The sequence below is a fragment of the Rhodofomes roseus genome (assembly GCF_022264815.1).
Source record: "Rhodofomes roseus strain CIRM-BRFM 1785 chromosome Unknown C8Q71scaffold_2, whole genome shotgun sequence".
Taxonomy (NCBI): domain Eukaryota; kingdom Fungi; phylum Basidiomycota; class Agaricomycetes; order Polyporales; family Fomitopsidaceae; genus Rhodofomes; species Rhodofomes roseus.
Genome location: NW_025952958.1, coordinates 134,782 through 155,230, shown reverse-complemented (window position 1 = coordinate 155,230; position 20,449 = coordinate 134,782). Strand labels below are relative to the sequence as shown.

General features: G+C 55.6%; 7 protein-coding genes across 7 annotated transcripts; 4 read left to right on the top strand and 3 right to left on the bottom strand.

Moving 5' to 3' along the window:
* Positions 1-2,667: 2,667 nt before the first annotated feature.
* Positions 2,668-3,949, top strand: C8Q71DRAFT_732549 (uncharacterized protein). The gene is made up of 3 exons (XM_047922266.1): positions 2,668-2,960; positions 3,012-3,204; positions 3,264-3,949. Exons 2-3 carry the CDS (start codon positions 3,130-3,132, stop codon positions 3,813-3,815), a joined length of 627 nt encoding a protein of 208 aa, XP_047783414.1. The 5' UTR covers positions 2,668-2,960; positions 3,012-3,129; the 3' UTR covers positions 3,816-3,949.
* Positions 3,950-4,441: 492 nt separating this feature from the next.
* C8Q71DRAFT_200414 (uncharacterized protein) lies at positions 4,442-5,299 on the top strand. The gene is made up of 3 exons (XM_047916953.1): positions 4,442-4,798; positions 4,857-4,948; positions 5,016-5,299. The coding sequence occupies exons 1-3, from the start codon at positions 4,541-4,543 to the stop codon at positions 5,044-5,046; spliced, it is 381 nt and encodes a 126-aa protein (XP_047783413.1). The 5' UTR covers positions 4,442-4,540; the 3' UTR covers positions 5,047-5,299.
* Positions 5,300-5,377: 78 nt separating this feature from the next.
* C8Q71DRAFT_845044 (DUF1077-domain-containing protein) lies at positions 5,378-6,550 on the bottom strand (the record flags this gene model as incomplete). The annotated part of the gene is made up of 6 exons (XM_047926600.1): positions 6,303-6,550; positions 6,198-6,246; positions 5,930-6,146; positions 5,693-5,874; positions 5,574-5,600; positions 5,378-5,428 (listed from the first exon to the last, which is right to left on the bottom strand). The coding sequence occupies exons 1-6, from the start codon at positions 6,335-6,337 to the stop codon at positions 5,378-5,380; spliced, it is 561 nt and encodes a 186-aa protein (XP_047783412.1). The 5' UTR covers positions 6,338-6,550.
* Positions 6,551-7,173: 623 nt separating this feature from the next.
* C8Q71DRAFT_699799 (cell division control protein 42) lies at positions 7,174-7,999 on the top strand (the record flags this gene model as incomplete). Its single annotated transcript, XM_047920085.1, has 5 exons — positions 7,174-7,221; positions 7,281-7,337; positions 7,393-7,465; positions 7,551-7,885; positions 7,937-7,999. 5 exons carry the CDS (start codon positions 7,174-7,176, stop codon positions 7,997-7,999), a joined length of 576 nt encoding a protein of 191 aa, XP_047783411.1.
* Positions 8,000-9,566: 1,567 nt separating this feature from the next.
* C8Q71DRAFT_200326 (thioredoxin-like protein) lies at positions 9,567-10,823 on the bottom strand. The gene is made up of 4 exons (XM_047916952.1): positions 10,634-10,823; positions 10,227-10,577; positions 9,976-10,178; positions 9,567-9,915 (listed from the first exon to the last, which is right to left on the bottom strand). Exons 1-4 carry the CDS (start codon positions 10,663-10,665, stop codon positions 9,701-9,703), a joined length of 801 nt encoding a protein of 266 aa, XP_047783410.1. The 5' UTR covers positions 10,666-10,823; the 3' UTR covers positions 9,567-9,700.
* Positions 10,824-11,757: 934 nt separating this feature from the next.
* On the top strand, positions 11,758-16,272 carry C8Q71DRAFT_852929 (OPT oligopeptide transporter; the record flags this gene model as incomplete). Its single annotated transcript, XM_047926878.1, has 38 exons — positions 11,758-12,135; positions 12,193-12,346; positions 12,407-12,452; positions 12,507-12,570; positions 12,633-12,699; positions 12,765-12,873; positions 12,935-12,967; positions 13,040-13,052; positions 13,124-13,135; positions 13,193-13,328; positions 13,383-13,430; positions 13,495-13,555; positions 13,610-13,640; positions 13,739-13,772; positions 13,830-13,872; positions 13,932-13,998; positions 14,057-14,128; positions 14,182-14,204; positions 14,257-14,302; positions 14,361-14,373; positions 14,427-14,462; positions 14,517-14,531; positions 14,584-14,611; positions 14,669-14,752; positions 14,814-14,889; positions 14,941-15,022; positions 15,078-15,088; positions 15,145-15,196; positions 15,248-15,291; positions 15,345-15,405; positions 15,454-15,486; positions 15,535-15,669; positions 15,727-15,845; positions 15,898-15,924; positions 15,980-16,009; positions 16,061-16,104; positions 16,160-16,187; positions 16,240-16,272. The coding sequence occupies 38 exons, from the start codon at positions 11,758-11,760 to the stop codon at positions 16,270-16,272; spliced, it is 2,388 nt and encodes a 795-aa protein (XP_047783409.1).
* A 1,162-nt stretch (positions 16,273-17,434) lies between these two features.
* C8Q71DRAFT_732525 (uncharacterized protein) lies at positions 17,435-19,907 on the bottom strand. The gene is made up of 8 exons (XM_047922265.1): positions 19,580-19,907; positions 19,461-19,526; positions 18,903-19,403; positions 18,538-18,847; positions 18,447-18,484; positions 18,276-18,394; positions 17,817-18,218; positions 17,435-17,754 (listed from the first exon to the last, which is right to left on the bottom strand). Exons 1-8 carry the CDS (start codon positions 19,877-19,879, stop codon positions 17,745-17,747), a joined length of 1,746 nt encoding a protein of 581 aa, XP_047783408.1. The 5' UTR covers positions 19,880-19,907; the 3' UTR covers positions 17,435-17,744.
* Between the last annotated feature and the right edge of the window lie 542 nt (positions 19,908-20,449).

Genomic DNA, 20,449 nt, shown 5'->3' with positions numbered 1-20,449 from the left:
CCACATACGCTGTGGGATTGACGCCCTGACTTTTCTCACTTTGTTCAAACACCGTGCAGCGACTCGCTAGTCGAGGATAGAACAGTACTAGGCCATGTTACGACCCTGCTACAGTCAGATCAGTGAGGTCGCGCGCCTCGCTTGCTGGTATGATTGCTGAAGCTAAGGGTCATTAGGTTCCTACTAGTTGACGATAACTCTGCCACCGCGCTTCGTCCCGTCGACGTCCCCGGTCCGGCTCGAGTCTCGAGTCGAGAAGGCTGTTCAAAAATCTTCAAACCATCACCATCTCTAGCCACGCTATCAAGTTCTCGCAAAACAGAGTTCAGCAGCAACGAACAACAAACGCTGCCTCTCCACTCTGCGTTCGGCCGACCGGCACGGCGGCCATATGCTGGAGGACATGCGGAGCTATGCTACAGATGATCAGGTCTAATTCAGCCCATCGTCTCGTCGATGAGCACACCGCACCTCCTATGACGGGATCCAGGACACCCTACCCCACCGGGTCCCATGCCCCGGCCATTGTTCCCCGTATACGGCCTGCGGCCAGCGTTAGCACTGCTGTAGCGCGCCGCCGACGTCGGACACAGGCCATTGACAGGGACCGGCCAGGCGGGGCGCGCTGGGCTGGGTAGGGGTGAGGCTCTGCGTGTGGACGCACGGGAGCACGAATGCGTTGGGCGATACGCAGGGAGCAGCTGGCTAGCCTCCTCTGGTTCGCAGCCACGCGAGGCCGAGCTGAGTATGGCTCTGCGCTTCCCTTTATAGATGGCACATGCACATCTACGGGCCCGCCCCGAGATCGGTATAAAGCCTGTCCCCGCGTGTCCGCCAGGCCCGGGTTCCCTCCGGCAAACGACGCTCCCGCTCGAGTCTACGCATCACGCACCGTGCAGCGACCCCGTAGCCCGCCATGAAGGGCCCGTCGTTCCTCCTCGTCCTGATCATCCTCCTGGGCGCCCTCCTGATGGCCACCGCGCGGCCGGTCCCCATGGAGGGTGTACGGCAGAAGAAGGCGTTGCGGCAGTTCCAGATGAAGCGTGGCCAGCCCGGTACCCCCGTCCGACGTCTGCACGCTAGAGCCTCGCCTTCGCCCTCCCCACGACCTTCCCCATCTCCGTCTAGGTAAGTTTCATCGCCGATCTCGACGTAGATGGAGTTCATCTTATGAGATTGGGAACCGATAGAAAGTATGTGGCTCCGGCCAGCCGTACGGCGGAACCACCACGACCAGCCAATCCTGACCTGCTCGGAGTCTGGTAAACGCGCTCTGTCGTCTTCTAGTGAACGTGGAACTCATTTCGTTGCATGATAGGTCCTAGACAGGGTGTTACCGCCCATTCTTCATGACGTCGAACTCTTGCTACGGACTCTTATCTACGATGATGAAGAGACAAGTATATGCCCATAACAGATGCGTTACATTCTCGGACTTTTTCTCCACGAACTTTGTTGCAACCAGTATAATGGGCCCGCTCCCGCTCCTATCCCGACGTTACGACCAAAATGGCCCTCGATGATAGCCACGCTGCGTGTACTACCTCTGTATACTACCTGACGATACTTTGACGGACGTCTCCTCTCGTACACCGGTTTCGGACGTAATGCCTACTCAGCTACAATGGACTAATGTATGTTTGTCATGTGCTGCGAGTCAACGCCGCGTGCTGGAGGCCGTCTGTCTACGAGACTTATGAGTGTTGGCGTCGACGTCGCCGGTGAGCGCTTGAGCTTCGTGAAGCATGTCTTCGTTCTGACTTTCCCAAAAGCGTCGCTCGTATGTAATTCTCGTAACTTCGAAGGGTGTTGTTTGGCCGATCGCCCCTCGCCCGATCGCTCGCTGGGTTCTTTGGCCTCGGAGGACAAATATCCGGGACAAATGCGTCGAGTCGCGACGTTCAGGGGTACGGGCTCACGGGCGCCTCCCGCTGGGTTCATCATATCGCCCACATCCACCCACCATCGCGCCTCCCAAACCCCATCTGCAGCCCCAGACCTCTCGCAGCGGCTGCGGCAGTCGTCCTCAAGTCTCAGGGTCTTGACCTTCGACAACATGGACAGGCGCAGTCATGACATAACAGAAACATGTAGATCCGGGTCGCCTCCCCGCGTCGAGCGCGACACAGACACCGGGGAACGCACTCCGTCTTAGGTTTATCCAGCCCACCGTCTGGACTCGACGGCCCGTCACGGTGGTGTTGTATGTATCCTCAAAATGCTTGGCCAGTACCAGGTCAGTACCCCGAAAAACGAGCATGAAAGACTGGGCGCACGACCCCGCAGTCGGCAAAATTAAGCCACTGCATCGATGCCGACGCCGAGCAGCGCGGCAGGCGGTTTACACGGCCTCTCCACAAGGGGCGTCCACAACTCTAGCGCCCGATATCGACCCCCCCCAAGCCAACCCCCCGGCAGGTTCTCGGGGTCCCGATAATAAGGGTACACGAACTTTTCTGAACACTTTTCGTCGAAGTGCGTTGTAACACGAGTTCTCCGTTATGAAAGGTTGTGCATTGGTATTGTGAGAGTCCCATAAGACTACTGAAGAAGCAGTTAGAGTGTACGTAGTTCATACGTCGAGTTGTGGGCAGTCTGGCCGCATATGGAAGTAGATATGCGTACGTAATAAACGCGTATGTCATCGCTATCCGTAAGACGCGTCGACGCGACTGCACCAACCTGTTGTAGCGCGCTTGAGCCACCCACACTGCTCACCGTCGCGGAATTGTATTCCATGCTCCATGACTACCCATCTGAGGACTTGTATACACCACCAACACCCGTAAGCCATGAAGAACGCATCAGGAGGCTCGCGCGAGGAGTTGGTTTGAGATGGGATTCGGAGGACGGGTCGGCGGATGAGGATACAGATTCAGTTGAGATAGATGGTGCCGACTGCGAGTCCAGTGGTGCTCCGGGCTCGCCGCTTCCTGCCCTCGACTTTTCAGGACTCGGAGGTGAGTATATTGTTGTATTCAATGGCCCTACATGACTGACAGCCCCGCAAGCATATCATGAATACGACGACCTCGAGACAATGACGCACCCTCTCGCCACGGCTACTATGCCACGACTTGCGAGACTTGTGGTCTGTCTGTCCAGGTCACGGACACGACGGGTGACTCAATGTGCCGGACGCATGTTGGCGAGCACATACTGCGTGCGATCCTCGAGATCTCAGAGGCAAACTTGCGCGAACAGGTGAGTTGGGCTGCCGAGCATTTCAGCGAGCCTTCGACTGACGCGTCAGCAATGTTCAGATTCATCCAGGGTACCCGTGCAGTTTCTGCGGACGAACCGGGTGCAATATAGATCTTACAAAGACAAGCTCCTCATATCAGCCGGCATCGAACTGTCCACGCGCACACAAGTTCTCTCTGGCCCCTGCAAAGAAGTACTCAGCGTGCATGCCATCGACCAACGTCCCTCTGCACTGTGATCTCTGCGAAACGGATCCTACAACAAAGAAGAAACCGACGTTCTGGAAGTACAACATATTCAACCATATTCAACACAAGCACCCACGGAACTGGGATGCAGAAGCACGTCGCACGAAGGGCCTCAGCGAAGCCTTCGTCGCGTCGATTCAAGTTGACATCGATCCGCGAGAGCTTACAGCAATCGCCCCGAGTGCAACACGCATCTATCCTATCCCTGATGCAGAGGCCGAAGTGCGATCGCAGCAGGACCGTCAGCCGCTAGCAAGCGTCCTGGCGACGCTACACTCGAGCATCGTGCTAGCAAACACATCAAGCTCTAGCTTGAACGCACGATCATTCTTTAGTACCGAATTTAGTTCAACTTATATGTGAATTATTGTTCTCTCTCTCGTAGATAGTACAGTATAACAAGCTGTATACTGCACTCCTAGTATATAGATCGGAATTAATACTTATTCGACCGTGTCATACTGTGCCTACGGAGGAACTTGGCTCATTGCGCTGCGAGTCACTCAGCATCGACTCAGCGTTGCCCGCGCTTTCGAGCGCTTAAAAGTGGGTTGGTTGCCGGCAGGTTTTCGGGGTCATGGCGCTCACTTTGCAGGGGTTAATATCATGAATCGTCGCTGATGGACGCCCCTTGCCTCTCCAGTCTCCAAAACGGTGCCCGTCCCCCGCCTTGGGCCACCAGCATTCGAGGACCCTGGACGAGCGGGCCTGACGCCGCATCCTTGGCGTCGAGCGAACCGCCTCCCCGGTGCGTCATCATGGCTGCATCTTCTGTTCGGCCTCGCTTACGAAAATCTTATCGCGCGCGCACAGACCACGTTGGTCATTTTTCGCGGTGGCTGAAGCGCAGCGCCGAACAGAAGCCCGGCAGCACGGTGCACCTGTGTAGTTGTGGCTTTCGTGTGTGGCGGCGAGCGATTACCGAGCGCAGCGATATATAACATCGCCCCGCCCCGCTTGCTCTCCCCGCCGGAACGTGTCCCTCCGTTCGCCCGTCCCCGTCACCGCCGCCCGTTCCCCTCGTCTGCCCGCAGACGAACGTCGACCCAAGACCGACCCTCGACCCCCATTCAACCACCGCCGACAAGATGCAGACCCGCTTGTTCCTCGTCCTCCTCGCGCTCTTCTGCGCCCTCCTCATCGACGTCGCCTCCGCCACCCCCGTGCGCGTCGTCAACGAGCGCCGCGTCGCAAAGCGCTCCCTCAGGCAGTTCGAGATGAAGCGCCACGACGTCTCGACCCCGTCCCGTCCCGCGAAGCGCAGCGAGCCCTCGCAGGTATGGAAACGCGGAGAGCCCTCCCAGGTGTGGAAGCGGGGTGAGCCTTCCCAGGTGTGGAAGCGGCATGCGTGAGTGGTCTGGTTGAGTGATGTCTTGCAGGAGGCTGATGGAGGGGTCGTCGTAGCATGCCCGCACCCACCCAAGCGTGAATGCGCTAAGCTCGCGCTTTGGGCTCCCCGATGATAGACTCATTAATGAATTCTTGCTTGCTTCATGGTGAGTAGCCCGTCTCTGCTGCTCCGGACCTTGGCTTAGTTGCATGCGCTTTCCGTGCATCCCCCAGCGTGCTTCTCGCTTCGGCGGATGTCCAATGATGCTACCACTATATCGTTACACCATAGACTCTTTAGACCCAAAACTCTAGACCCTCCTAACCAATCGCTGCTCGCCTCCGACCTACGATACTCCGCTCGTTCCCTCTCATGAGCATGGACACAATCAGTTTCGTTCCGGTACGGCTCCGAGTAGGCATACTTCTATTAACGACGGACCTCTTGCTACACTAGCGTACTGTACCCGAGGAGTGTGTTGGCATCGTGTCTTCGTCCTTTCCTTACGGTATGGGACCGATGTGCGTTGACTTACATGACCTCAGCCTATTCCGGACGTTTCGCTTGACATCGCAATGGACTATACTCGATGAAATTATTCTCCGTCGGCCCCGTAGCCTGTCACCTGCCAGTGAAGCTTTCGAGCCTAAAGCCGAAGCGAACAAGACGACATCTCGGAGAGATCACTCCGCGACAATGACCGGGCATGACATGACGTGCGCGGGCACATAGTCCCGCTCTTCGCGCGATCCCAGCCTAAGTGCGTGGTAATGGTCACATTGGTAACTTACAACGATAGGAGAGGTCCCCGGAACGGGCTAGGTAGAGGGGTCACATTAGGGCGATCTCTGGTGGCTGCGTGTATGTCAGAACGGACGGCCAGGGCTCGCCAGGTGAGAACACGACGTACCTGCCCTCTGGTCTCAAACGCGAGCCAGTCCCCGGTGCCCGTCGGGAGCAGGCCCATTGAACGGCACTTCCACAACCCTAACGCCAGTGTGAGGATGCTGCACAGGATGTACACGACCTTCTGCAGCACGAGCGTCGAGAATGCCTTCGGGGGCGCTGAGCTCGGCGCGAAGGGGGCGAACGCTGGGAGCCCTTGTGAATATTGATTTGAAGGCGGGTACAAGACGGAGTAACGCACCTGTGTTCATGGTCGCGAGGTTCTTGAACGGGCTGCTGAGGAGCATGAAGACGATGCCCATGCTGAAGATCTGCACGCCGCCCCCGGACATGTAGAGCATGAATGCCTGCATGGGGAGCGACTTCGCCGGGGAGATGGCAAAGTCCCATGCGCGTTTTGTCTTCAGGCTCTCATAGGACTGCTTGGATGTCTGCGAGGACTTGGGCTGCGACTTGTGCTGTTGAAGTGAATGAGTGTATGCAAAACTGTGTGATGTGGGGTGACGCACCGAGGATTGCAGCGCACTGAAGCCCGGCGGCGGAGGCAGGTTCTTCCACCTGCGTGACTCTGTATGAATACTCGCTCTGCTCGCGCTCTGCTCGTCTGCACTGACTTGGACGGGTCCATCACGGTCGTCGTGCTCGCCATGGCGGTCGTCGGCTACGGTATCGCGGCAACAGCTGGCCAGTAGAATCAGCCCTGCCTCACTGAGTGAACAGCAGTTTCAATGCCTGTTCGATGGTAGAGTAATGGTGCCGAGGCCACGGCGGTCAAGGTCGTGTATGTACTAGGCACTGTATGGAATGCACCCGCCCGCGGCCGCGTGCCTCCCAAGATAGCCTGATAACCCCCAGATAACCCTAAGATAACCCTGGCTGGCGCGCAATAAGTCTAAGAACGGCTGGATAAGTCCCCAAAGCGGGGGGACATGCCCGGAAAAGGAATACCGCGGGGCCGTTCAGGGCAGGCGTGCTAGCGGGCAGTGAAGCGGTGGACTGGTTGTTGTCAGGACTCCTCAAGGCAGCCTGGCCATCACTCTCGCCCGTCCTGCTCGTCGTCGGCCGCCGTCGTCCAAGCGCAGTCCCCCGCCCTCCTTGCTCGCTTTTCAACAGGTACGTCGTCCCGCCGCCGCCCCCCCGCGTCCGAGTAATAGCCCCCGCAGGTTGGTCTGAGACCGCGCCCTGGTTCGTTTCGCAGATAGAATATCCTCGACGGGCTATCCTTGATTTCTGAAGGCTTCCGCTTCGCCATCCTGCAGCACCCGCGCTGCGTACATCAAGGTGAGCAAGCAGCCCGCTCACAGCCTGCCACGCGACCGCACGCAGAGAAACTCCTATGCATGACAACGCGTTTCGAGACCAAACATGTACCCCCTGGGAACCGCGCTCGACCGATTTGGGATCGGACTGCGCTCCTGCGAGATGCTGACCACCGATCCCGTCTGCAGAACAACCTCGTACACGCGATAGATACCTAGGAGAGACATGCAGACGATCAAGTGCGTAGTGGTGGGAGATGGTGCGGTCGGCAAGGTGCGCCCCCTCTTCTTCCGTGTGCGAACAACTTAGTTAATGCTCTGCGGCGTGCGTAGACCTGCCTGCTGATCTCGTACACGACGAACAAGTTCCCCAGCGAGTACGTGCCCACTGTGAGTCTCCACCGCGTTACCACGTCAGAGCATATTCGATTGAAAACCTTGCAAGGTATTCGACAATTATGCAGTCACCGTCATGATCGGCGATGACCCGTATACGCTGGGCTTGTTTGACACGGCTGGTACGCCTGCTTTCTCCACTGCTCTGCAGCCGACCCCTCTCAACACAGCGCCTCCCTTGTTTTTCGCGCGCCTCTTCGCGTGCAGGCCAAGAGGATTACGACCGTCTTCGACCATTATCATACCCCCAGACGGACGTGTTCCTCGTGTGCTTCAGTGTGACGTCGCCACCGTCGTTCGAGAACGTGAAGGAGAAATGGTTCCCCGAGGTGCACCACCACTGTCCCGGCGTGCCCTGCCTCATCGTCGGCACGCAGGTCGATCTGCGGGATGACCCCCAGGTGCTGGAGAAGCTGGCGAGGCAGAAGCAGCGCCCCATCACCCCGGACCAGGGCGAGCGACTTGCAAGGGAACTGGGCGCCGTCAAGTATGTAGAGTGCTCGGCATTGACGCAGAAGGGATTGAAGAACGTGTTCGACGAGGTGCGTTTGTGCTGCCCGCCGTCGTCCCCCTTCCGCTAATCCGCGTCCCAGGCAATCGTCGCCGCGCTTGAACCACCCGTGGTCAAGAAGAAACGGCATTGCATCATCGTCTAAGAGACGACGACGCCGCCGACGCCCTCTTCTCCGCAATCCTGCAACTCACCAGCACTCACTTCCCTTCATGCCACGGTCGCGATATAGTTCACTTCGTCTCATGCTATTTTTTCCACACTCAAATACACACATCTTGCCCAACGCCCCCGTAACCCGTACACACCCGACGCGGTTCGCCCTTTCTGACCTTTCATGTCTTTGTCTCTACGTCGACGTCTCTGGCCTTTTTACAGTTTGTCCCCTTCGCGCGCGGGACGGCCCGCCGCCGGGCAACGGTGGATGTGTCTCTGTCGCGTGCTCACGGCGGCGCGGTCCCGTATGTTGATTTTGCCATTGTGTATTTCATATAGCTTTCAATTGGGTTAAGGGGGTTCTAATACCCATGAGTTGGATGACGTGCTGTGTGCGAGACTTACGTTGGGGATGGGCTGCTCTGGTCTTGCTCCGGCTCAGCGAGGCTATGTTTGCTGAAGCGATGTGCGGGTTGCCGGCGCTGGATCGTAAGTTCAATGCTCACTGAGCCGACACATGCATATGTACCAAGTATGATAATCAACGCTTGTACTCACTGCTTACTTTCCCGTGCATGAAGCCCTGCGCGCACTCGGGTCTGTCAGGCTTTGTGACTGACAGTGACCAAGGGTCGTAATTGGTATACATCTGTGTTGTGGTCTACATGTTATCGTGACAATGGGCATAACGAATAGCGCTACATGTAATGGGATGTTCGTGGCTGTCACAAGGAGTGCTTTAATTGTCATCGCATCAGGCTCAGAAGACGGCCCGCATTTTCTAGGCAATCAGTTCTGCAGGATGCTAGCCAGGTCCTGGATATTGTCATAGTGGTGAATATGAGACGCATCCGGATTTGAGTCCGTGGCATTACTGAGCCGAGTTCGACATCTACCGTCGAGCCAAACAAAAGTTAGTTGACCTATATGAACACCATGGCCCGGGAGCAGGAATTCGAAAGTGTGTGGGTTTAATTTATCTGCGCCCGCTGCCAATGGGTAGCGTCGACGAGGGCGAGCGCTACCGTGCACATCGTAGCGGTGCTCCTGGACGACGAGTCACTGCGGGCAATGAAAGGAGCTAGTCGCTGCGTCTCCCTTTCGGCCAGTAATCATCGCCAACATTGTGAACGCGTAGTGCATTATTCTCACCTTGGATAACCCAAGAATGATCCTGATCTAGTAGTGTGCATCCATGTGGTGCACAGTTTCAGTCGGTGTCGGCCACCACAAAAGTTCAGGTCATATGGTCTTGGTTAGGGTCGACCTGGACTCGGTCACCGTCAGGCTATATCAGATTACTCACCTGTCATCAGGCGAGCGGGCATGCGCTTTTCCAATGAAGAGTTCCTACGAGCTGGTTGGCCTGCCCAGGTATTACCGCCAGCCTTGCCGATGGTCGTCACAGAGGCGCTTTGCCTGAGGTGCGGCGCCGTCCCTAAGGTCGGGTGATTGACTCTATTTGGTTGATACGACTTTCGGCGGAGAAGCACTGAAGTAACAGTCCAAGCCAGTGTCAGCCGCGCGCTACAACCACTGTCACATCGCGATACCGATCTGGGTTGGCAGCCCCATCACCTTTCGTCCGTCAGAGTCAACTGCCCCAAGAGTTGGCTCGTACCGACGCGGCTGCTCGATAGACATTACACGTTCATCACTTCACCGCTGATACGTACACCATCACTAAGGATCACAAATCGAAGTCTGAGTCCGAGTCTTCCTCTTTCTGCCGTATATTCTTGCCGCTCGTCCTGTTCGTCCGCGTGCCCGCGGAACGCATCCGCGAGGACGGCTCCTCGTCGCTCGCATCGTCTTCATCAGAGCCATCCCCCCGCCGGTTGCGGCCGCGTTTCGGTATTTCCTGCGGGGTGATAGCGCCCGCAAGGAGCAGAACAGCTTCTAGCTCTGGAATAAAGGAAATCAAATGTTAGATGATAATCGAGGAGAGCAATGGCAGCCACAAGCCTTCGATTATGCGTTCGCGGTCTGCGCCCCAGGCGACAATCTGGTTGATCACGTCGCCGTTGCGGTAGATGATGATCATGGGTATGCGCGTGTCAGGCAAGTTGGGGATGCACTTGTCGCCGACGATGGAGACAAACTTGGTGTCCGGATACCTCTGCGCGAGGACACGGATATGTTCAAAAGCAACGTCACTCCGTGGTATGCTGCGCCGCAGTCAGAAGCGTGCGGAGAGAAGAGAAGCACATACTCACCCGTCCTTGTACAAGAAACACACCACACCCGTACCATGGCCTTCCGGCTTGCCCTCTTGTGCGACCTTGCTCGCCTCGGTCACCTCTCTCGTGTAGTCGTCCCGCCCAATCGGGTACACCCTCCCGAACCGTGCCTTTGCCCTTCTCCGGTCCTCTTCGAGCCGCTGCTTGCGGATCATCTCGATCATCCGCTCGGTCTCGTCATTGTTCACGTCCTCAGCAAGGTCGCGCAGCTCATCGTCGCTGATGTCCTCGAGCTGCTCTGAGAGTGAAGGTGAGGCCGGCGGTGAGGGCGAGGGTGGTGTAGGCGGTCGCGGCGGGAGGATGCCATGTTTCCGGAGAGCATCATTGCTGCGTGACTTAGGCAGTGAACAAGTGTGAGGCTCAGAGGCTGTTAGGGGTCTTACAACTCGGTGTCTTCGTTAGCATTGACGGCCATGTTTTTGAGATAGAGACCAGAGTAAATCAGCAGGTACGTATGATATGTGATGGGCGTAGGGGTTGAGTCGTCTGCCCGCAGCCACAGGCACAGTCAAGTCGGCGGCGCAGCCCACCGGGATTGTGGCGCTTCGATCATGATCGGGACGCGGATGCGGGACTTGGGCGTCTACAGCCAGTGGTTGCTGGCGTTCCGAGTCAGGTTGGAATCGGAAGGATCGGTCCTTCGCACGTTTCCTATCTCCGCTTGCGGCTTGCCCGTGAACACGATGGCTCTAGCAGAGTCTAGCAGTACTTATATGCGGCGTACAACTGCTTGTCTGGCAGAGTTCATGGAGCGAGTAAGGACGTCTCTGGTATCCATGAAGTCCAATTGCCTAACTCTGCCACCTTTCAAGGACACCGTGGCTTGCAGCCCTGAGTGCCGAAGACTCCGACGAAGTTACTCAATTGTGCTGAACGGTCTCACGAGAGGGCCGTGTGCAATGTGCAAGACGCCAGGCCCCTGTCGCTCCTGGCGCACAGAGACCCTGTGGGCCGTCTGATTGTGCCTTTGTGCTAGTACGCAATGGACATGACGGACCAAGGTCAAATATCAATAATAGACCTATCTACATGCACATGTAACTCAAATGCAGATAGCTGAAGGCCACTACCCACGAAAGACCGATATGTCACTACTGACACGCGGGTCATCCGGTCGTAGGTGATCATGATGCTTTCCGCCGGAAGCAATCTGACGACCATTCAACCGCAGGAATGCTCCGGGAGAGCACGCATACATCGTCACAATGCGCACCATGCTTCGCGATAACGTCGCTCTAAACCACCGTGCCTCACGTGCGAGAACGGGACACGACCCGGTTCTTACTCACCGCTGCCGGACGCGTTCCCACTGCCGTGTTCCAGAGACGTCTCTCCGGGTGGTATTCTCTTAATTTTGGACCAGGCTGACCTCAGGCACACGATACGCACACGAGCGCACCGCTGGCCTTATGAGGCTCCCCATGGCGCGGCGTATTTATTTGAGCCCCCCCTGAACTCCTGCTGACGATCCATAGACCCCGCGGTTCGCCCCCTCCCTGAGTCCGCCATGGCGCTCTTAGATCCCGAGCTCGCCCCGATGGATGCACAGGACGCCGCCGAAGTCGTCGAGCAGCTCCCGCACATCGACCACAACACTGATGAGCAGCCCCCTGACTACGAGTCCAACGAGAAACACGGTAGCGAAACGAATGAGAAGCACGAGAAGGCAGGCTCGCTGTCAAGCGGGGCTACTGTCGATGAAGTGGAGGTCGATGTCAAGCTTTACGACGAACGCGGACGTGAGAAGGTCCTCGAGACCGCAGAGGACTTCAGTCGGGCCCTTGTCAGCAGCGACGACGATCCCGACTTGATGATACATACGTTCCGCATGTGGTTCACCGGTGTCGGCCTCGCTGTGTTCGGTGCCGTCCTTGGAATGCTCTTCGTAAGTGCCGACTACACAACGCTGTTCACAAAACAGATGGCTGATTCCATCGCGTAGCAATTCCGGCCCCAAGTAATCGCTGTCTCTGCGCTGTTCCTTCAGCTACTAGCCTACATGATCGGTCGGTTCTTCGAGGGTGTGATCCCGGGCCCCGGGTCTCGCTGGAATAACGGCAGTCGGTTCTGGAAGTTCCTGAATCCTGGACCATTCAGTGAGTACCTCCCGATATCAGTTCTCGCTTTCCGTCAACTCAACAACATAAACTCTTCAGACATCAAGGAACACGTCGCCGCACAGATCCTTGCGAATACTGCTGCGTATGTATTACTTCAAGGATGACTTTCTGCAGCACAAGCTCACGGCACTACCAGCACGGCAGCACAGGCTGTCTTCGTCTTTGCCTCAGACGATCTCTTCTACGGTATCACTGTCAATGTGGGTACACGCCATTATCCTCGTGTCCCCTTGGCCTCGCCATGCTCACTCTAATCAACTAGCCTGGAAACGCCATCTTTACCCTTCTCGCATCTCAGCTCATCGGATACGGGTTTGCGGGGATGTACCGTAAGTCATCTCTCTATACTGATTCGTTCCTCGACGTTTACGAAGGCATCTGTGTATCCATCTAGGCGCGTTCCTGGTGTACCCAACGACTATGCTCTACCCGCAAACCCTAATTTACGTCAACCTCTTCGACGTGCTACACCGAGGCAAGGGCGAGCTTCTCCAGGGCAAGCGGTATGTGCGCCCGTTGTACCTTGTACGACACCGTTTGACAGGAGGAACGACATGCACACAGGTTCCGTTTCTTCTGGATCGTCACATTCTTGATGTGAGTCACTTTGCTGCGCTGTGTCGCATGGCTTCGACGTGATGCTGAAGTGTACGCTTCGGCCCCGGACAGCTTCGTGTACGAGGTGAGTGACTCATGCAGTTAGCGCGCGAATTTGTTTGATCGCGGGCTCATCATGCAAAATCAAACCGACAGTGGTTCCCTGAGGTGGGCCCCTATCCACTTTGCTTGCGGGTGCGGGTTGCTGAACAATGGTTTTCGTAGTGGATCGCGCCTCTGCTCGGCTCGTTCAACATCGTCTGTCTATGTGCGCGTAACTCGGACTGGGTGTCGTACATCTTCGGAGGCGCCGAGGGTAATGAAGGCATGGGCTTGATGGGATTTGGTCTTGACTGGGCCAGTGCGTCTCCTTCGTCTCCCTGTTTATCGAGCGCATACATTCAAGTCTTCGCAGACATCACAAGTGCGCCGTTCTACCAGCCGCTCGCGACGCAAATTTCCAGTGAGCCTATTAGCACCGATCGACTGCGCATTGTGCCTGCCCACTGCTGACTACGCGTCTTCAGCATACGTGGGATGGGCTATCAACTACGTGCTCCTCCCTGCTATCTTCGCGTCGAACGCATGGTGAGCTGGGATCGCCGGCCGTCTCGCTCCAACCTTCTCTCACGCACATATTAGGCACTCGCAGAACTTCCCGTTCATTTCCCAGGTAGGCTTTCCTTCTGTCGGCGGATTATCGGATGTCTGACATGAGGATGTGGCGCGTCTAGAACTTGTGAGTACTCTGCAAGCACGGTCGTCGATTAGGCGTTGACGCTCGTCTCACAATTGCGCAGGTTCTGTGAGTGTCTCTTGCGTCAGATTGCGCCAACAGCGAACTGAGACGCAAACCGCCCAGATGAGAATGGGACGATCTACGACCAGAATCTAATCCTGACGGCGTGAGTATTTTGAGCGCGCTGTCGTGTGGTGCTACCCACTTACGCCTATGACGCTTCAGCGACCAGAGTCTGAACAAGACCGCCTATGCAATCTATGGACAGCCATGGCAGAGCGGCTCCACCGTGGTGCGTACAGGGAATCATCGTTGAACGTGTCGTGGATCGTTAACTATGGCCACGGTAGATCTACAACTTCGGTGTCAATTTGTCTATCGGAGCGATGTTCGTACACATCGGCCTTTGGCACGGGAAGGAGGTATGTCTGCGCACAGTGCCCTTTTGAGTTGTGCTAATGCAGACGGACCCTAGATCTGGACAGCATTCTGGGACTAGTAGGTTTCCGCGACGCATCCTTGGATGAATGGCTAATGTTTTGGTGGGCAGTTTGAGGAGTAAGCCGGTTACCGACCTGCACTATCAGAAGATGCGAGTGAGTATATATGAGGCTGTACCCTCGACGTTCTTTTAATCATTGCATTGATTTTTAGGTCTACAAGGAAGGTGCGTGACGACGTACGTTAGATGAGCGAAGCTTGCTCATTGTCTATGTACAGTACCGATGTGGTGGTATGGCGCCGTGACTCTGGGAGGTGAGTTCCATCACAAGTGTTGCGGCCATCCTCAATGCTCACGACAGTCGTTAGCCTTCATCACCGCAAGTGAGTAACATGCCTATCACCCAAGGGATCGATAAGTCACACCATTGTCTAGTGGTCTGCGCGTACACCGAGCGCTCGGGGTATGAAATCTTTGGCATTAGCCTCACAAATCGTGCTCATGAGCGTTTGCCCCTCAGCTTGCCGTGGTGGGCGCTGATCGTTGCCCTCTTGTTCGCCGCTATGATCTTGCCATTCTATGGCGCTATGTACGCTGTCGCCGCGTAAGTGCCAAGCTCTCGCAATCCAGCCCACTGGGCCGAATAGCTGAACTGAACCGATTAGGTGGACGCCCGGTATCACGAATCTCTTCCAGATCTTTGCATCTGCTTTGATCCCAGGCTCCTCTCAAGGAAACATGGTAGGAAAATAATCCCGGCGCCACGCGGCATACTCACAGTCGTCTTTGCAGTACTTCGAACTCTACTCCAGTCAATCGCTCATCCAAGCAGCCAGCATGCTGAGTGATCTCAAGCTCGGCCAGTATACGAAGCGTAAGCCTATCTATCTTTCTACTGTGAGCGAATTGATTGTAACTTCTTGTGCTAGTGCCTCCTAGGGTTGGTTGATTGCTTCACGAATGCACTGGGGACATATGGCTGAACATGTCGTGTAGGTGACATTCGCTGTGCAGATGGCAGGGACAATCGTTGGCGCATTGCTCAATTGTGAGATATGGCCCGGGCTGTGCTCAAAATCTGTCACTCACATTCCTCTAGACGTCATCATGCAGACGGTTGTACAGAACGAGCGCACTATCCTGGTCTGTCCTCATCTTCTGATGCTTCGTCGACGACTAACGTGGTAGCTCCACAGCTGAGCAACGAGGGTACCCGAGTGTGGAGTGGGCAACAAATTCAATCGTACAACGCAAATGGTACGCGAGATATAGTTCGTTCGGAAACGTACTGAGTGCGCTCTGCAGCTATTCTCTGGGGCGCGTTGGGCAAGGAGATCTGTATGTGCAGTTGTTTCGCTACATTTCCCGATGCTCAGTCTGCGCTAGATGGACCAGGAGGCCCTTACTTCATCGTTCCCCTTGGCCTTGTCATCGGTCTCGTGCTCCCTATTCTCCCTTGGTATATCTACACGCGATTCCGTTGGACCTGGCTCAAGCAAGTTAACACGGCCGTCTTGGCAGGTACGCTACCTTTTGACGGTGTTGTAATTATGTTGAACAAACTCGCTTGCTCTTCAGCATGTATCGGTGATCTTGCTGGTGGAACCAACGGATATATCAACACCTGGATGCTGATTGGGCTCACGTCTCACTTCTACATCCGGAAGTACCGTGCTGGTTGGTTCAGGAAGTATAACGTACGTCGAATTTCGACAGACATGGCAATTTGCTTACACGTCATTACACCAGTATCTGTTCGGCGCGGCTGTCGATGGAGTACGTGCCATCATGACCAGCAATGGGGAACTGAATCTCACCGATCCACTCACAGGGCTCTCAAATCTTTGTCTTCATCTTTTCGGTAAGTTTGGCCTACATGAGCTACGGAGGCGCAGCTAACAGGATCTTGAAGTTCGCGCTAGCGGGCGCTGGTGGTGTTACCGTCACATTCCCGACGTAAGTGGCCATGCAGTAAAATCCGGTGAATAGTGGTGCTCACTCTGACCACCAGATGGGCTTTGAACCCAGTAGGAAATGCGGTGAGACTAGCGACTCCTATTTCATGACCTGTCACTCACGTAGAACCTCTAGGACTATTGCAAGGCCACGCAGCAGGAAGGTTGATGTCTGGACACGACGTTCGATTTTGCCACTGTTACTTCTTACGAGCAATGTATTACTTAGAGCAGATCTGAGTTCATGATGATATTATTTGAATTACTGATGTGCAATTGGCGCGTTGCGATGCACCAGATCGGCGCAATACAAATATGATGTACATGAGTTCTCAACGTTCACCAACCACAGGCCTCAGCAACGGCCCCAGACGAATAGAGACTGCCTTTGCGAATGACATAAGCCACACTTCACTTACGCTGGTACATACACGACGTGAATGTTGTGTGATCAGCGATATGGGTGTAACACACCTTAGGAATGGGCTCATCTGCATCAACCCTAAGGGTGGTCCCCTCCCTGGCAGCTGAGATTTCTCAACCATATCATCCGACAGCACATGCAGAAAGGCTGACGTCTGTTCATGGAGCAGTAACCGAAACATCCACCTGTATCTCGGCCTTTGATAAGTCCCCAATTGCCACTGAAGTAAGATGCACCGCGCCATCGGTGCTCCGTGGCAAACGTTCCCGCATGAAGGCCTCCAGCCACTCGATCTCTGGTCTTTCGCACTCCGTTAAGGGGAGCCATAGTGATCTCCCCACTTCAAATGCCTCGAAAATGATGAGACGAAGTCCACGGAAGCGTGCAGCGTTCCGAGTGATGATGTCGCAGAGTGTTCACAGCATGTGGAAAGATCCTTCAGCGAGGTGGAGGAAGAGGCCTTGCCTGAGAGCATGGACGTTCCAACAGACACCTAGCTACGTATCGTCCAGATGTGACATGTCCGGGTTTTGGATGTGGCCCGATGAGAGAAACCACGGGTGGCAGCCAGGCGTTTGGTCGGATAGACCGCCATGTTGAAATGTATGTGGTGTAGGGACCGACAGTGAGCTAAGTGGTACGAACATGGCACTAAATCGCGCTGGGTCAACATCAAGCGCCGCGGCGATCTACAGTAAAGGAGCATGGTTTCCTTTTGCGGAAGGTGCCTTGCCTGATTGGGACTCACCGCCTTGCTCGCGCCTAAACCGGGTTTCCTGCATCCCCGTCTCTTAGCGCGTATTCCCATCCTCAGGCATTCAAGGCTGCGATGGCGAGGCCTCTAACAAATGCCCCACACAGATTTCGTGCATTTAGTTTAGTTATCCCACACGTCTAATATCACCATCGGCGGGCACTTATTTTGGTGATAGCAAGGCTCTTTGCCCTACTAGTGTACCTAGCGGGAGGCATCTGCGAAGGCAGCTGCGATGGATGCAATGCGGCGAGCGAGGAGAAGGGACAGTGGGTATTGGATCTATGGCTAATGGGCAGAGTCATGACGCATTGAATATTGATGGCTCGACTGTTGGGCCCGTTCAATCATCGACCGGCCGCCAACGGATACGAACTACGTTGTGAAATGGACAGCAAGATACTCAGCCTGCTAGTACTGTACATATAACTTGGCCATCCACGGGCATAAACTAGGGCATCACTCAATGTTCACTGCACGGACGGATCATTATTAGCACACAGCGTACCTCGGACAGTATCTGGGTTGTACGTACCACATATTGAATTCATGACCGAAGCGGTTCTGGTCGACCGTCTCAACGAAGGCCGTACGCTCCTTCATGAGTTCCTCGCGGTAGGCTTTCGCCTGCTGATCTGTCATAAAGTCCGCATAGTCCAGTACGATATCCTGCAGCTCGACGGGCAGACGGTCCCACAGCACGGTTCCCGGAAGGGCGCGTTGCATCCACGATGCTTGTTGCGGTGCGACCATGGACGCGGACGGGATCTTGATGTGAGGATCCACCAGGAAGAACACGAGGATCTTGCGGTGGCCAGGCTTGCTCGGGTCTGCCAGGCGGAAGGGCGAAACAAGGTGCTGGTATAGATTCGGGAACACAATGCACCTGTCTTGCTTCGTGATGACCTTGCCGACGTCCTGCACGCAGTTATCGTCCCTGGAGAGGCACCGTCAGAACGAAAGGGTAAGCACGGCTACTGCATAGAGTACACACCGGTCAAGGCCATATAGATGCGTCATACAGTACCTGTCTTCCTGGTCATGGTATCGTGGTGCATTGACGGCGTTGCGGAAGGAAAGCGTTGATTCCGTGAGATTCTCGCAATCGTAGTACTGGTCCGCGGTGAGTCACCACGGTGCGTAGCAAACAGATGGCAGGGCTCACGTAGATGAACGTTGAGACGATGGCTTCGTTATTCATGCCTGTCAAGTCCGCTCAGTGGATGCGCACAATTTGGAGGGAAAGCTCAGGTAACCTTCCACGTGCCATTTGCCTCCGCCGTACTCTGGGTTCTCGGGAGTGAGAACGATATTCGCCAGCTTAACGATGATCTGCAGTGTCTGTCCGCGCAAGTTGATAGTCTTCTTCACTGCGTCCAGGCCATGGTCGTAAGCCGGCTTGCTATCGGGCCACGTCTTCGCTTGCTTGTCCAACCATTGATGCCTGATGATTGTCCAGTAGTCAACCCATGGATGTCCATTATCTCTTGGATTTTCGTCCTCCAGGCGGCGAATCTCCGCCTCGAGAGCCTCTTCCTCCTCCGATTCTTCGGCACTAGGCTCGGTCTGTCAGTCATCACTGTCAGCATAGATAAGCCTTGGTCAAGCAGAAGGCTCTTACGGGATCCCATATGCACCCGGGGAACTTGCGTCCCTTCAGGTCCATGCGTGTCGGCAACTGCTTCTCGCGTGCGAGATCTGAGAGCACCCACTCGAACATGGGCACCGCTCGCTCGAGCACTGTGGGGATCACCTTTTCAAGGGCTGCATGGTCCTCTGGGTGGATGTTGTTGATGTAGGGCGCCGTCAGCTTGACGGTTCCGTCGTCGGCGACGTGGAAGTCTGACGGCAGCCACTGGAAACGCCCGGACGTGAAGACAGAGTCCATGTCGTTGTCTATGCGAGGTTCGAGCAGTTCAGCGGACGTCGATGTCGTATGGCCATAAATGACGGGATACAGCGACGGGTGGACGAGATCCAAGACTTTGCCGTCGGATCCAGGGTGCCAGTCCTTCTCGGAGTCGGGAACCGACTCGAGGGGCGCAACTGCGGACAGCAGCTCCGTCCTCAAGCTAGCGGGTATGAGTTGATCGGACCTCCACGTACGCTCGCATGGACCAGGCTGAAGTGTACACAGCTAGAACGTGAATCGAAGCAAAACTTGAACGTAGAGACGAACCTCAATGCCTGTGTTCGGGTCACGCATCGCGGCGTGCGCGTCAAGTTCAGTCAAGACATAGTTTATCTCCACAGCAATCAGGATTCAGCACGGCAAAGAAGTATCGCCACTCAACATACCATGTTCTCCGTTAGTTGAAGGCTCGGGTGCACGTCTTTCTGTTGTTCGCGAATCTCTTCCGCCCACTTGGTCCGTATCTTCTCGTCACGATACTTGACATGCCAGTCGACCTTCTCGCGTATGGCGGCGCTCAGCGCGCACATACGAATCTCGACAAGGGTACGGGGCGTATCCTTGTCATCGGGATCATCATCGTCCGATCCGTAGTAGTCGTAGCCGCTGACGTCCGTGAACGGGTGTCGAAAGCGACCGCCTTCGTCGAAGTCGTTGATGGAATCGTTCTGGCTTGGGGAAGACATGTTTGCTGGATCAGAGGAGGTTCGCGCCCAAGCTATCTTATATGAATTCAGCTTTGCGAGGCAGTGACTGGCACCCGCCGTGTCGGGGCCGGCGGGGGACCTTAACGGGTAAAACACCGACGGCCCCGCCAGGTACGGCGCATTGCATGATGCCAAGTTGAATGTCTTTCAGGACCAGAGTCGCCCAGAACGCTTGTAGTTGGTCACCGCTCATGATCAGGTCAAGTGCCATGGGGGCGTGAAATGAGCAGTGCATGCACGGCCAGTCGGCCGTCGCTTCGCTGTCAGCGCCGCTGTCGTGGTCGACAGCTGTAAACGCCGCTCGACGTCTGCGTCAACTCATCACAGGCGTGACCAAGTGTGACTGACCAGTGCGTCAGTCCGCGAAAGCCACAGCTCGATCGTCCCGATCTGGTTGTAGTTTGATTGCTTGGACAACCTACAGCTCACTGTCCCTCTGTAGATCACTCTGTATCTTACTACATGTAGCTGTTGTTTGTCTGAAAGATATGTGGATATTAGTGTATGGTGACACAGTCATCGCGAAAACGGCGCCCAGCTGGTATAAGC

Excerpts from the sequence above, each read along its gene's own strand:
- C8Q71DRAFT_732549 (XM_047922266.1), top strand. The coding sequence starts at position 3,130 with ATGTGCCGGACGCATGTTGGCGAGCACATACTGCGTGCGATCCTCGAG. Across the intron at positions 3,205-3,263 it reads AGGCAAACTTGCGCGAACAG|ATTCATCCAGGGTACCCGTG; the intron begins GTGAGTTGGGCT and ends AGCAATGTTCAG.
- C8Q71DRAFT_200414 (XM_047916953.1), top strand. The coding sequence starts at position 4,541 with ATGCAGACCCGCTTGTTCCTCGTCCTCCTCGCGCTCTTCTGCGCCCTC. Across the intron at positions 4,799-4,856 it reads CCCAGGTGTGGAAGCGGCAT|CATGCCCGCACCCACCCAAG; the intron begins GCGTGAGTGGTC and ends GGGTCGTCGTAG. Across the intron at positions 4,949-5,015 it reads GAATTCTTGCTTGCTTCATG|CGTGCTTCTCGCTTCGGCGG; the intron begins GTGAGTAGCCCG and ends TGCATCCCCCAG.
- C8Q71DRAFT_200326 (XM_047916952.1), bottom strand. The coding sequence starts at position 10,665 with ATGGCCGTCAATGCTAACGAAGACACCGAGTT. Across the intron at positions 10,578-10,633 it reads GCTAACGAAGACACCGAGTT|CAATGATGCTCTCCGGAAAC; the intron begins GTAAGACCCCTA and ends TAAGTCACGCAG. Across the intron at positions 9,916-9,975 it reads CCGCGAACGCATAATCGAAG|AGCTAGAAGCTGTTCTGCTC; the intron begins GCTTGTGGCTGC and ends CCTTTATTCCAG.
- C8Q71DRAFT_732525 (XM_047922265.1), bottom strand. The coding sequence starts at position 19,879 with ATGTCTTCCCCAAGCCAGAACGATTCCATCAACGACTTCGACGAAGGC. Across the intron at positions 18,485-18,537 it reads AGGCAAATGGCACGTGGAAG|GCATGAATAACGAAGCCATC; the intron begins GTTACCTGAGCT and ends CGGACTTGACAG. Across the intron at positions 18,395-18,446 it reads TCGTCTCAACGTTCATCTAC|TACTACGATTGCGAGAATCT; the intron begins GTGAGCCCTGCC and ends ACCGCGGACCAG.